This window comes from Callorhinus ursinus, unplaced genomic scaffold (genome assembly GCF_003265705.2).
Source record: "Callorhinus ursinus isolate GAN/ISIS: 27379988/994484 unplaced genomic scaffold, GSC_fseal_2.0 scaffold4, whole genome shotgun sequence".
Classification (NCBI taxonomy): domain Eukaryota; kingdom Metazoa; phylum Chordata; class Mammalia; order Carnivora; family Otariidae; genus Callorhinus; species Callorhinus ursinus.
Genome location: NW_027397066.1, coordinates 56,472,004 through 56,486,640, shown reverse-complemented (window position 1 = coordinate 56,486,640; position 14,637 = coordinate 56,472,004). Strand labels below are relative to the sequence as shown.

Sequence of the window (14,637 nt, the reverse complement as noted above, 5' to 3'; positions counted from 1 at the left end):
TTTTATCAGTTTTTTCCCCTCTTAAAAGGATCCAGATAAAAAATGTGAATGCCTCAGGGTCAAATTATATTATGTAAAAGTTGATAGAATATCTCTAGAAAGCAGTTTAGCTATATTTATTTTTCAAAATCTATATTCTTGGGCCTACCTAACTTCACTTTTGGAAATTTGTCTTAAATAACCCAGAATACAGATTTAACCACAAAGATTTTATCACATTACTAAGCAAATAGGGTATCATTCCACTATTATTAGGCATTTATATTACATAAATACTGGTACATGCACACAATAAGTTAGGCTGCCTTTAGAAATCATTTACAGAATGTCATTTTTAATTACCTTTGATATAAACATTATGGGGAGGAAAAAAACAAAGCACAAAATTGTTTACGGTTATGCAAAGTAAGATCTATAGTCTTCTCTAGGTAATAAGATTGCAGGCAAGTTTTATTTCCTTCCTTTGGTACTCTATGATATTTTCTTAACTTCAAACAATGAACATGTATTACTGTATAATATTTTTAAAAATTATGTCCGCCCCACTGCCAATATTAGAGATAGTAAATTACTATCATAAGATACATATAGGGTGGTGGGATAATAGATAAGTTTCACTCTGTTTCTGTCATTCATATCTGTAATTCTGTAACTCACTTCATGATAGAATACTTCATTATTTTGCAGAAAGCACAAATTATTGTCAAGATAAGTGAAAACCAGTAATATCGAGTAAAGATACAAAATCATTTATCTTTTAATTCTAATCTAACCTCTGTAAACAATGCAAAAGAGCTGAATTAAGTTCAATCAAAAAAGATTAGAATCTACCAAACAAAATAATCATAAAATAGCCAACAAAAGTTATCAGGTGATTTCAGAACGTATGAGAAGTACTTTATCAAGCATTCCTAATTTTCAAGAATGACTTATCAAAAAATGCTGTTATTTGTTTTTGGTTTTTTTTTTTTAAAGATTTTATTTATTCATGAGAGACAGAGAGAGAGAGAGAGAGAAAAGCAGAGGGAGAAGCAGGCTCCCAAGGAGCAGGGAGCCCGATGTGGGACTCGATCCCAGGACTCCAGGATCATGACCTGAGCCGAAGGCAGACGCTTAACCATCTGAGCCACCCAGGCACCCAAAAAATGCTGTTATTTGAAAAACAAGTATATTTTATCCCTTCTTTATCATAGTTCTAATTTCCAGTAGCTCCTTAGCGGTAAAAAAGTGTTGGATAAAAGTAAAATAATGCTTCGCAATTAATAACAAAGATACCCTAAGACTTCAGCTCAATAAGAAAAACAGGACAGAGCAGAGATATGTTCCTAAGAATTTGTCCATCTCAAAAATAAGCTAAAAGGAAGCAATTAAATCAAAGCTTTGGGCCTAAATAATAATATAAACCACCAAATAAGCAACTATTTGAAATAAACCTTCAATTCAAAGATTGATGATCATCTGGGTGGCAACTTTAAAGATAATCTTACCATGGGAGGGGAAAGGAGGGAAGGCTACATAATCTTTTTAGGTACTCTGCCTCATTATTTTGCTAAAATTGGTGCAGCTTATCAATAGTATAGCAACATTTCAGCCACTAGGTAGCAGGTAAAAAAAATGCAACAGCTAAAAAACAAAATGCAAGCAAAGCATGCAGGTGCAAATTAAGTTACTGACTAGGGTAAGAGATCAAAGGTACCAACAACCCAACTCTTCCAATTCTACAGCAACTGCCAAGAAGTGTGATTAAATGAAGAACATCCAAAGTATGACTGGCCTTGCCAAGGTTCAGTCTGAAGACCGTCTTCTAAGAAAATCGAGATTTTGGACCGTGGGTGATTCACACTATAAGGCCAAGGAATCAATCAGAAATGAGTCTGGGGAAGAAGGGCTCGAAGATGAAGGAAGTAAATCCCATTTCTTGAGTTTAGTGGAGGTGTGGAATAAAAGAAAATATCCAAAGCTAAAGAGAACCCACCCACCACCATCCTCACACTCCACAACCTTATCTCCAAAATACTATCCACACTGTCTGAAATGCCACCTAGAAGTACAGAGGACTAATAAGATAAACAGACCCCAAAATATACACAAAAATAAAACTATTCTCCAAGAATATGCACCAGTTAAGGTTATCAAATTTTAATATCATGGAGACATGACTAGATTATAGTAAACTGTATGATGAACATATAGGTTCATCCACATGGTAGTTATAAAGGTCAATTTGGAATTTTGACTCCAGTACATGGGAAGAAAATGCCCCACCCATAAACATGAGTATCAGATCCATGAAACCAAGAATCTTAAAATAGAGACAGATGCATCAATGTGTCACAGTCTGATGACATCAGTCATTAAGATAATATAACTAAAAAACTAATGATGTAATATATGGTGATTAACATAACAATAAAAAATTTAAAAAAAAAAAAAGATAATATAACTAATTCCCCTGGGCTCTGATTCTAAGCTTAACAGACAACGTGCTTATTATAAATTTGTCTTCCCATATATATTAATGCAATGTTTTCTACCTCTCCTCTCCAACATAAACTAAAGGGGTCAATATAATCCCAACACTAACAATGATTCACTAGGGCAGTCATTTTTAACCAGGAGGCATTCCACATATTAAAATTCCCAAGGGATTGTTTATCATTTTATAAAACACCCTAAAACTGTGAGATTCTTATGAGTTCCTTCCACTGGTTGAGAATTATGGGCCTCCACAGAGAATACATTGACCTAATTTGGTGAATCTGATAATTACATTTCTCTCTACAAATTAAAATTTTTGGCATTTTGGTTTTTATATATCAGTTTCTGCACCCCAGATTAATTATAGGTATATCGAAAGGCGGAGATGTCCCTTTGATGTGCCAAAGAATCAGTTATACATATTGAATATAAGTTAGAAGCTTATGACACTAAAAACCAGAATGGACCTTAAATGGAGGTCAACTAATCCAATCTAGTCTAACATTCTCTCAATGAAAGAATCCCTTCTGTATTTCTGACATTGGTTTACTTTGTCTACTTCCTACCTAACACCTGAGGAATAACTGCACTGATAGTTTACCCCAAAAATGAGGGGGAAAGAGGTGTTTTTAGAACATATATATCTCATTTCTTTTTAAGATTTTATTTATTTGACAGAGACACAGCGAGAGAGGGAACACAAGCAGGGGGAGTGGGAGAGGGAGAAGCAGGGAGAGGGAACACAAGCAGGGGGCGAGGGAGAGGGAGAAGCATGTTTCCCACTGAGCAGGGAGCCTGCGGGGCTCAATCCCAGGACCCCAGGATCATGACCTGAGCCAGGAGCCGAAGGCAGACACTTAACGACTGAGCCACTCAGGCACCTCCTATATATATATATATATATATATATATATATCTCATTTCTAAAGGTAAGCAAACCCGGGCAGGGCACTTCAGTGAAAGAGGCCACAAGACACACTTTGGGAGATAAAAGTGCAGAGTGGAGGGAAGACAGAAGACCCAAAGGAAAATGACAAAATGACCTGAACAGAGACCTCACAAAAGAAATCCAAATGGCAATAAATTAATTAAAGGAGCACAATCTCATAAGCAACCAAAGAAATACAAATTGAAAACATAAAAGATATTAAACACCCAACAGAATGACAAAAATTAGGAAACTGGATAATAACCACTTTGGAAAACAGGCATCATACAAATGGCCCACCAACCAAGGATTTTACTTCTTAGTCCTAGAGAAACTCTTCCATGCGTGCACCAGGATTCATGTTCGTAATAGGGCTGTTTTTACAGAAACTAAACTAGACATCACTCAAAAATTGGTCAAAAGTATAGAATAAACAAATAGCTATGTGTGAATACAACTGAATACTATATGACAATGAAAATGCACAAACTGCAACTGTATGCAACAATATAGACAAATTTCATAGACTTAATAAAAAAAGCAAGAAAAAGATTGCGAACAGGTGATTTCATTTATATAACATTCAAAAACAGACAAAACTACATTATATTTCTTAGAGATATGTTCACATACTCACATACAGTCAAATTATTTTTAGAAAGCAGAAGTATTATTGCAGGAGTTATTTTATGTGATTGATTACCCCTAGCAGTTGTTACCCTAGGAAAGGAGATACTGTGACCTAAGGACAAACAGGGACTTCTAGAATATCAGTAATATTCTATTTCTTGACCTGGCTGATGATTAGCTTTCCAATTGTTCTTCAAACTATACATAAGTTTCCTATACTTTTCTATAGTTATATCATGTGTCAAGAAAAAATGTTGAAAGAAAGAAGCAAATAAATTTGCCCACTTTAAAATTCTACTTAAGGCTAATCTTGCCTTTCCCCACAGACCAGACTGAAATACCTATTTCTTAAAAAAGTGGAGTCCATATGGAAAGGAAGTCCCTTCAAGATTTAATCCTGGATTATTCTAAGGATCAGCGTGTACTAAGCTGCACCCCTAAAGTTAACTATGCTTGACAAATCAGTGTGTGAGAAAAGATTTTTAGTTATTCAAAACCATATATCCTCAAAGTCTACAGAATATCTCGCTAATGAATTACATTTTAAATACTCAATTATTATTCCCAGATTCCCTTATACCAACAGTTAAATTTGAAAAAAAAGACATTTTTGTTGAATCCTCCATCTTCCTCAATTCTAACAAAGTAAGTTTCTAGAACACATTTCCATTTTGAAGATTTCTGCTATGCTGCTTTCAATTTCAAGTCTCATTTCTCCAGAAATGAAATCTTAGCAATCAGGTCTCTTTCCTTCATACACACACAATAAAAAATTTTGCTGTAAAATACGAAATTTAACTGTTATTCCTTCTTTCTTATTTGCAATGTAGAATGGAAAGTCCTGGGAAATTGACAGTTGTGTCCAGGGTGAAAGTCTGGCAAGAATGAAAAGTACAAAGAAATAAGAAGATAAATGCTTCTCTCTAATACAAAAGGCTCAAAAGGTAAACTGATAGGGGCACCTGGCTGGCTCAGTCGTTTAAGCGGCTACCTTCGGCTCAGGTCATGATCTCAGGATCCTGGGATCGAGCCCCATATGGGGGGGGGGGGGGCCTGCTCAGTGGGGAGCCTGCTTCTCCCTCTCCTCCCCGTTCCTGCTTTCTCAGTCTCTCTCTCTCTTTCAAATAAATGAATGAAATCTTTATCAAAAAAAAAGGTAAACTAATAAAATTCAGTTACTGGTTAGTTTTTTTGGTCTTTGTTTTCCTTGTTCGCTTGTTTTTAAACAAAATGTAAAAAGCTACTCAAGGAATTTAATTTGCAATTAAGATTTTTTTTAACTTTTTAATTAATTTTTTTTTTAAAGATTTTATTTATTTATTTATTTGAGAGAGAGAGAATGAGAGACAGAGAGCACGAGAGGGAAGAGGGTCAGAGGGAGAAGCAGACTTCCTGCTGAGCAGGGAGCCCGATGTGGGACTCGATCCCGGGACTCCAGGATCATGACCTGAGCCGAAGGCAGTCGTTCAACCCACTGAGCCACCCAGGCGCCCTAACTTTTTAATTAATTTTTAAAAACTCTTAAAATTCTACTTAGATGCAATGAGTACATAAATCTTAAGTGCATAGCTCAATGAATGTTTATACACACACATACATATACACAAACATCCATGTATGAAGATGAAGATACAGACTTAAAGCTAGATTTGAAAATTTTATTAGGGAAAAAAACCCAAAAAACCCAAAAGGTTAAATACCACTGGTCCTCTAAAGCAATAGATATTTATTTTATTTAGTTAATTTTGTTTTCATACCTCACAGTCACCTTGAGCACTTTGAACATTGCACCACCTGGCAACAGGTTCAGGAACCACCTCCCAATCCTCGCAGACCTGTTTTAGGATATTCACAAATGTTGTTTTCCCTGAAGCTGTTGTGAGAGGAAAAGGAAAATTGAAGAAGGAGACTTAGGGGAAAAAAAAGAAAAAGTCAAAACAGACATCAGCTTTTTCAAAATTTATACTAGCAAACAATACAAAAAACAAAAATATTCAATTTCCCAAACTTTCTCTTTAGATTTGTTTCAGTGAAAACTAAAAGGGTCCCTACACACTTGTATTAGGCACATTTGTTACTGTTTTCAGTTTATCAAAGCCACGGAATAGAAGAATTTAAAATCTGGTGAAACTGTAGGCAACATGTTGCAGCAGGAAAAAAAAAAAAAATCCTAGCCCTAGCCTCACTTTCCTTAACCAAGTAATCAGAGATAACTGTGGGAAATAGGCAAGGCTATGCTCCCACTTAATTAGATATGTGATTTTGGGCAAGTCACTGAATCTCTCTGAGCCTGTTTCTTCATAATACAATGGAAATAATAATGATACCCTCTTTATGGAAATTGTTGTGATAAACAAGCTATGACTACAGTGACAATCATTATAGGCTCTTGCATTTTCAAAATTTTTCTGTCTACTGGCTCTATTCTCTGTTTACAAACTTAAATCTTTCCTATCTAAAACCAACTTAGAAACAGCCAAATGAACTATAAAATCAATATAAAGATGTATCCAGTACCTAGAGTTTTACAAAGAGAATTAGTATGATTATATGACACTAATTGTATAACTATACAACATTAAGCCATAGTACCTAACAGAAATTATAAAAACATTTTTGCAAAGACCCTTATAAGGAATAGCCATGCTTTCTCCGCTTCACTTTCATGGTTCTGTGCACTTATCCAACCCTTTAAAAAAAAGTTGTATGTACTTTGCTTCTCCCTGATCATTCACTAGTTTCTGAGACACCTATAGGGAAAATAACGGAAATAGTTCAGGTATAATCAGGACATACCCTATTCACTATTTTAATATTACTTGGGAATACATTTCATTTAACAGTAGGGAAAGTCTTGACCTAGAATTTTACAGGGTGTAGCAACACTCCCAATGACCACCACACCCTTCCTATCTGAAGTCACCAAAAGTGGGCGCCTGGGTGGCTCAGTTGGTTAAGCGACTGCCTTCGGCTCAGGTCATGATCCTGGAGTCCCGGGATCGAGTCCCACATCGGGCTCCCTGCTCAGCAGGGAGTCTGCTTCTCCCTCTGACCCTCTTCCCTCTCGTGCTCTCTCTCTCTCATTCTCTCTCTCTCAAATAAATAAATAAAATCTTTGAAGTCACCAAAAGTGGTTATATTAGACACCTCTGGTCAACATGATGTATTCTCTTTCTCGCTCTCTTTTTCTCTCCATATGTATATAAAAATACACACACATAGATTAAAATATAAAAAAGCAGCTTCTACAAGCTTACAAGGAAAGCTTCCTCATCCTTATAAAACGGGATCCAAAGAGGGTAAAAAGAACTTACTTTTGACCTGAATGACTATATTCAAACCTAGGACATTACATAGGCAATAAAAAGAAGAAAAAAAACAGAACTTTAACAGATCACATGTAGAGGGACACCTGGGTAGCTCAGTCGGTTGAGTGTCTGACTCTTGGTTTTGGCTCAGGTCATGATCTCATGGGTCATGGGATCAAGCCCCATGTCAAGAATCAAGCTCAGTGGGGAGTCTGCTTGAAGATTCTCTCCCTCTGCCCCTCTCCCCCACTTTCTCTCTCAAGTAAATAAAAAAAAAATTTTTTTTTAAAAGAGCACACATAGAGCAAAAACAGGGATGGGGAGGGAGGGGGTCAATAAGAAGGTAACATAGAACAGAGAACTGCTGAGAAGCAAAACAAAGTCATCCCCACAGGATAGGAGAAAAGGTGTTAAGGATAAACTAGATGACCATTAGATTTAATCATGGGAAAAAGACTGGTGACCACAGATTTCGTAGGGAGCATTTAGAATGGTAAGCAGAAGCAATTAAAATGATCACTGGACACTGACTGAGCTAGATGGAAGAAGGAAAGGAAAACATGATGTTCAGAAAGAGGATCCAATCTGGACACCTGGGTGGCTCAGTTGGTTAAGTGTCTGCCTTTGGCTCAGGTCATGATCCCAGCGTCCTGGGATCGAGTCCCACATGGGGCTCCCTGCTCAGTGGGGAGCCTGCCGCTCCCCCTGCTTGTGCTCCCTCTCTCTCTCTGACAAGTAAGTAAAATCTTTAAAAAAAAAAAGAAAAAAGAAAGAGGATCCAAGGAACACATGAAAAAAATCAGGCATCAGCCAGAGTCTGAAAGCATTTAAAGCTAGAACATTCACCTGTCTTCTGACATGCCTACAAACAGAAAAATTTCATGTGGTCATACTCCAAAATTTTAAGAGCAAAAACAGCTATTCTTTAAAATTACTCTTCAGTTCAAGCAGAGTAACAACAGTTACCTGTAGTTCCCAATCAGATTAATATCTAGTTCGTTAGCTTTTTGGGGGGAAAGTGTGGAGCTAGAAAATAAGCCAATTAATAAATTAATATTCTATGAAAGCAAAGGAGAACAAGGACCAAAGACACTGATGTTAATACTTTAAAAGTCATGGGACCTAACAGAATTACTAATGCCAACCAGGTATTATGATGCCAAAAATCATCTATACAAACAATTAAGATAAAAAGAAGCAGGTAAGGCCTCCATAAATCTAACACAAGGGAGTATTTTAGTAACAGAGAACATGAGAAGATAAGTTACTGAGTATAAAACTAAAATGACCAGTTAAAGTTTAAATTCTAGGAATCACTAAATAGTCTTCTACACACATATTAGCAATCTGTACATTTATACTTATTTGGGTCTGGCAAATAAGGTGGAAGGGACAGAAACAACAGTGCTAGCACATTAACAGCAACTGACAAAGCCTCAGCCTCAGGAAGACAGTAAGTGATAAGGAACATAACCCATCTAAATAGCAAATTGATATCTTACAGAAACAAACGTCCAGCGTTACCAGATCTTCAGATATTTTAAGAAATGCCAAGAATCTAGATATTCACAAGAAATCTCAAAATTTTTAAATGCTAGCAATTCATTAAATTTTTTTTTTCAAATCTATGCAGGCCACTACTGTGCAAATGCAAGCCACCAGTTTGAAACTCCTTGCAGTGTAGATAATGGAGAAATCAGAGAATTTTAAGTAGGGGATAACACAATTAGATTTGTATATAGAAAGTCTGCTCTGGAGCTAGTTAAGAGAAACTGGAGATGGGGTGACATATCAGGAAATTATTTCAGGTGCTGGGAAGATTAAAGATGCTTGGGGAGTAGTAACTTTCTAGGTATGATATGTTGCTTAATTGGATTTAAGAAAGGGAAGAGGATTAATTCATTGTGGTATTGATCTGAAGGGTTGTTCATCTAAATTTACTTTTGAAATGGCTGCTCAACCACTTCCTCCTTTACATATGTTCTTCTTTACCCAATATGTAACTATGAGGAACCCGACTAGTAAACATTCAACTTCAAAGAACTTATCCTAAGAGGAAATGAGAGTCTATTATAGGGATCTTTTACACTGGTGCCTGAATACTGTTGAAAGGCAACAAGATCTCCTCTTTAAGAGCGTGTTCAGCAACTTTCTACTCTTTGGAATGCTGCTATAGCATCTGCTTTGCCCCATCTTTTTAAAGAAGTACAAGAGCTTTGAATGTGGTAAGAATTAAAAAACATTTGCTGTATGCATGAATGGCCAGTACCCAACTTGGAGCCAAAAAAATTCTATCAGAACAGGAAGTGTCAGGCATAGGTTTCCTGTGGTAGGAAATACAGAAGAATCTAAGTTCAGACGTACCTTGCAAAATGACATGGATGATATAGTCTACCCTCATCTGGGTTAGGAACATAAACAGTACTGGTCTTTGAATCATAAGCCAGTATTTACTTGGGATGTGGGTGCAGGGGTGAGGAATGCCATGATATTAAGATCATTAAAAAAAACTCTTCCCTTGGGGCCCCTGGGTGGCTCAGTCGTTAAGCTCTGCCTTCGGCTCAGGTCATGATCTCACGGTCCTGGGATCCAGCCCAGCGTAAGGCTCCCTGCTCCGTGGGAAGCCTGCTTCTCCCTCTCCCACTCCCCCTGCTTGTGTTCCCTCTCTCGCTGTGTCACTCTGTTAAATAAATAGAAGCTTTAAAAAAAAAAACAACTCTTACTTTGTACTTCAATGTTTAGAGCCATTTTATCCATAATTGTTAAAAGGAAACCATCCAAATGTTCACAACTGGGAAGAGATAAACTGGTATATCCATGCAATGGAATACTACTCAGCAAAAAAAGAGAACTACAGATACAAGCAATATGCTAAAATAAAAGAAGCGTTATGCTAAATAAAAGAAGCGAGACACAAAAGGCTACATACTCTGTCGTTCCATTTATATGACATTCTGGAAAAAGGCAAAACTTACAGAGACAAACCAGATCAGTGGTTGCCAAGGGGTAGGAATGCAGAGGGACCTGACTACAAAAGAGCACCAGGGAACTTTTTGAGGTGATAAAAATGTACTGAATCTTGATCATGGTGGTAGTAAAAGAGCATTATATGTTTGTCATACCTCATTGAAGAGAACACCTAAAAAAGGATAATTTAATGTATGTAAATTACACCTCAAGAACACACACACACACCCTCAATACAAATACAAAACCAAAACCAAAAACAAAAACCCTTCCCTTTGCGCAATCCCAACAAGGGGAGGAAACTGGCCCAAGGTGCACCTTAACGAGGCCTGAAGGCCCGGGCGCCCCGGGGCCACCGCCACCCTCGGGGAACGGGACAGAAGCTGGACGGACAGGGCAAAATGATTTAGGAGCGAAGGGAATTCGAAGCCGTGTCCGCATTCACATAGCCAGGCTGGAAGAAAGCCCTCAGTGAGGAGCAGCAGAGATGCAGCGAAGGAGCGCTGGGCCGCCGCCGCGGCTCCCCCTGCTTTGGGAACATTTCCCGAGGCTCCTTACCGATGTTCCCTTCGATGGCAATTTTCTTGATGCGGGTCCCCTCAGAGCCGGTCGCGGTAGATGGGCAGCTCCTCTTCGGTGGGGTGGCCATTCTGGTCTTGTGGCGGCCCCGAGCTCATCCAGCAAGGAGGGCTGGGAAGTGGCCACAGGTGCGCGCGCTGATGCTCGCGCCACTGCCGAACGTGACCTGACACGCAAGCTGAGCTCCAGTCTGCAGGAGGTTCTCCAGCCGGCGGGTCCTGGGGTTTGATTTTGGCGCGCGGAGTCAGCTGCCGATGGGGGCGGGACTGCGGCGCGGCCGCCCGCCCAGCCGGGAAGCCACGCCCCTTCCCTCTCCCCCAGCTGGCGAAGCCTCCTGCGGCCCCTCCGCCTTCGACGCCGCGGGCGGGGCCTCTGCGGGCGCACCCGGCACGTCGGATCACGCGGGAGCACAGGGCGGGTCCGCGCGCGCAGTGGCGCGCCTCTTCCCGGGGTTCGGGGCGGGGGTTCCGGAGGCCTGTGGAACCAAGGGTGGCCGCCGAAGCTGGAGGGCGAGCGAGGGCAGGGGGTGCCACCCGCCTTCGTCACCAGGTGTGGGCCGGCCCCGACTTTGGAGAACTGGCCTTCCCAGTGGGGCCTGTGGAAGGTAAAGAGAGCGTCTGGAACAGAACTGGCTGGGAAACTGTGTGAGGTGGAAAAATCAAACGGGTTACCCTGTGCAGCCAGCCTGGAGGACAACCATCAGGCTAAAGTGCCGCCGGGCACCCCAGCCATCAGGAAATGTATGGCACTCCTGCTGCGTGCCAGGCACTGTTTCGAGAGCTGTTCTTGAATTCACTCGCAGTCCAGTGCGGGAAGTCCCACCATTTAGCCCGATTTATCAGTGAGGAAACAGGCACTGAGAGACCACTTGTTCAGAGTCCCAAAGGCAGTGAGTGGATCTGATAGGAATTTACGCAGTCAGACGCCACTCCACAGCAAGCTTTTCCTGATCTCTCAAACCCGTCTCCATTTGAGTCCCATTTATGTTGAAAGAATATGCCACTCCAAAATATGCCACTACGGCATACAGATTATTTCTAAGTAAAGGTACTTTAGAAATAGTGCAAGCCCACTCTGCCCGTCCTTTGTCCCCACTAAAAGGAGATGAATCTATGTGAAAGGTATCCTCCCTGTACCAGAAGGGTAGAAGGCCTCCTTATGGCCAGATGGGGAATTTAGGGCCGAGAAGGCCTATTAACAAACCCAGTTTATTACCCCAAACCCAAACCCCTTTGTCTTGTCAATTCTGGCTAATTTATTGTCTAAAAGATACAATGACCTACTTTGGTCATTCCTTTGAATGTCCTATGTTTATGGAGCTCATATATACACACACACACACACACACAAACTTGGTTTCCTCCTGTTGACCTGTCTTGTGTCAATGTAACTATTAGACCAGGCAAAGAACTTAGAAGGGAAGAAGGGAAAAATTTTCTGCCCCTACAATGCTATGCAGAAGTTACCACACTGGGTGGGTTTCTGTTCAGCTTGAATATAGATAGCTTAATTTTGCATGCCCTACACCTGGCAAATAGTTAACAAATGCTGAATTTTTGAATGCACACCTCTGTGCCATGAACTTTGCTAGAAGACTCATCTAGCTGGGGATAGATGCAGTGTAGAAACACCCAGAATTTGGGGCACCTGGGTAGCTCAGTCGTGGGGCGGCTGCCTTAGGCTCGGGTCATTGCCCCAGGTCCTGGGATCAAGCCCCTGCATTCGGGCTCCCTGCTCCGCGGGGGGCCTGCTTCTCCCTCTCCCACTCCCCCTGCTTGTGTTCCCTCTCTTCTGTCTCTGTCAAATAAATAAAATCTTAAAAAAAAAAAAAACCCACCCAGAATCATTTTTAATCTTGGCAAAGATCTAGTAAACACACTACCCAGTCTAGAAGTTCCTGAGTTCAAATGGTCTACAGAAACCAAAGGCCGTGTTACTCTTTTTTTACCTTGCAATTACCATCAGACCTGAAATGCATCTTAATGGTAGAGTCAGAAGGGGTGTAAATGGTGAATCCATTCTGAGAAACAGAAGGCAGAAATCAAAATGTGAATTCATGGGGAATTCTAGAAAAAAACAGCAAAAATCATTTTGTTAACATCCCTGTAATTATTTTATTACTTTTGTTTATCCCCCTAGTGATTAGTAGCAGGATCCTTGAAATGAAAAAGCCTGAACGCTTGTCATCAGGGATGGCAAGGAAGCCAGGGAAGCCACGGGGTGTTGATATTCCACACCCAAGCTTAGAAAACCCATGAAATGGTAAAGATATTGGCAGTAGAGAGAGAGGAGTAAGGCAGGGTGAATGAGACCTTCAAACAGGAGGAAAGTAGAAGAAAAGGAAGAAATTCCATATGGAACTGATAAAGATGTGTAGGTTTGAGGAACAGGAATACCCGTGTGGTTGCCACAAAAGAAAAGTAGTATAATGCCGAGATTGAGAGGTTTAAGCAGTGGAAAATTAAAAAACTGGTTTCAAATTCCAGCTCTGCCAGATTCTGGCTGTGAGAACTTGAGTTCCTCAAAGCTTGAAAGTGTTCCTTAAAAATACGAAGTCGATGGGGGAATGAGGGAAATCCAGCTTTCCTGGCATCAGGTTCAGCATAATTTACCATTTTCCTAAATAACCTTTGGATAATACAAGTTAGAGATAAGAGAAAAGCACTTTTAAAATCTCCTTGATTTCTGGGGCGCCTTGGTGGCTCAGTCAGTTAAGTGACTCTTGGTTTCAGCTCAGGTCGTGATCTCAGGGCCCTGATCTCAGGGTCGTAAGATCAAGCCCTGTGTTGGGCTCCGGGCTTGGCCCAGAGTCTGCTTGAGATTCTTTCCTCCTCTGTTCCTCCTTCTGCTCGCACTCTCTCTCTAAAATAAAATCTTGGGGCGCCTGGGTGGCTCAGTCGTTAAGCATCTGCCTTCGGCTCGGGTCATGATCCCAGGGTCCTGGGATCGAGTCCCGCATCAGGCTCCCTGCTCAGTGGGGAGTCTCCTTCTCCCTCTGCCTCTGCTTGTGTGCTCTCTCTCTCCTTCTCTGTCAAATAAATAAGTAAAATCTTTAAAAAAAATAAAAATAATAAAATAAAATCTTGAAAAAAAATTCCTTGATTTTTATCCACAACCCCTTATCTGAAACGCTTTTGCAGCCAGATGTTTCAGAATGCAAAAATTCTTGGATTTTAGAAAAGAAATTTACTATCATGTAGTACATATAACCATCCCTTACCCTCCTGCAGAGGTGTTAAATACACAGATAATTTGCAGTGAAACACAGATTTCACATTAGGTGGGATAAAAACTATTAACTTCAGAACAGGTTAAGTTTGCACTAAATTCAGGAAAATACTTTGTTTTCCAAGCTTTTCAGATTTTGGAATTGCAGATAAAAGACGGTATCAGAACACCCAGCCAGTCAGGAGCATGCTACCATCTTCACCGTTTCTTGTCAGAAATTTTACAACTACTTCAATCTGGGAATTCCTTTTCTGTGGGAATGCTGGTATAACTAAGGACAGGATCTTGACATAGAGGTTTGTTAAGAAAACTCTAAACCAACTCAGAAAATGAGAACAAAGGCAAAAAAAAAAAAAAAAAAAAAGAGTCCCTGAACACTGATAAGTAGTGGTTACAGCCCATGCATTTGTACACACAAACCAAACACCTTCTGTAAAATGATATTTATTGGCTTAATAAGCTTGGTTATAATATACTCCTTGCAACCTTCATTATTGCCTAGAAACACATGAATGCAGA

At 40.0% G+C, this 14,637-nt stretch overlaps 1 protein-coding gene across 1 annotated transcript in view; it reads right to left on the bottom strand.

Annotated features, from left to right (window-relative positions):
- Positions 1-11,133, bottom strand: part of DCK (deoxycytidine kinase) — a 32,499-nt gene extending 21,366 nt beyond the window's left edge. The window contains exons 1-2 of the mRNA XM_025887686.2: positions 10,870-11,133; positions 5,794-5,909 (exon numbers count right to left, since the gene is read on the bottom strand). Coding sequence (XP_025743471.1) covers positions 5,794-5,909; positions 10,870-10,960 — 207 coding nt within the window. The 5' untranslated portion in view covers positions 10,961-11,133. The remainder of the gene's footprint in view (positions 1-5,793; positions 5,910-10,869) is intronic.
- Positions 11,134-14,637: the final 3,504 nt, after the last annotated feature.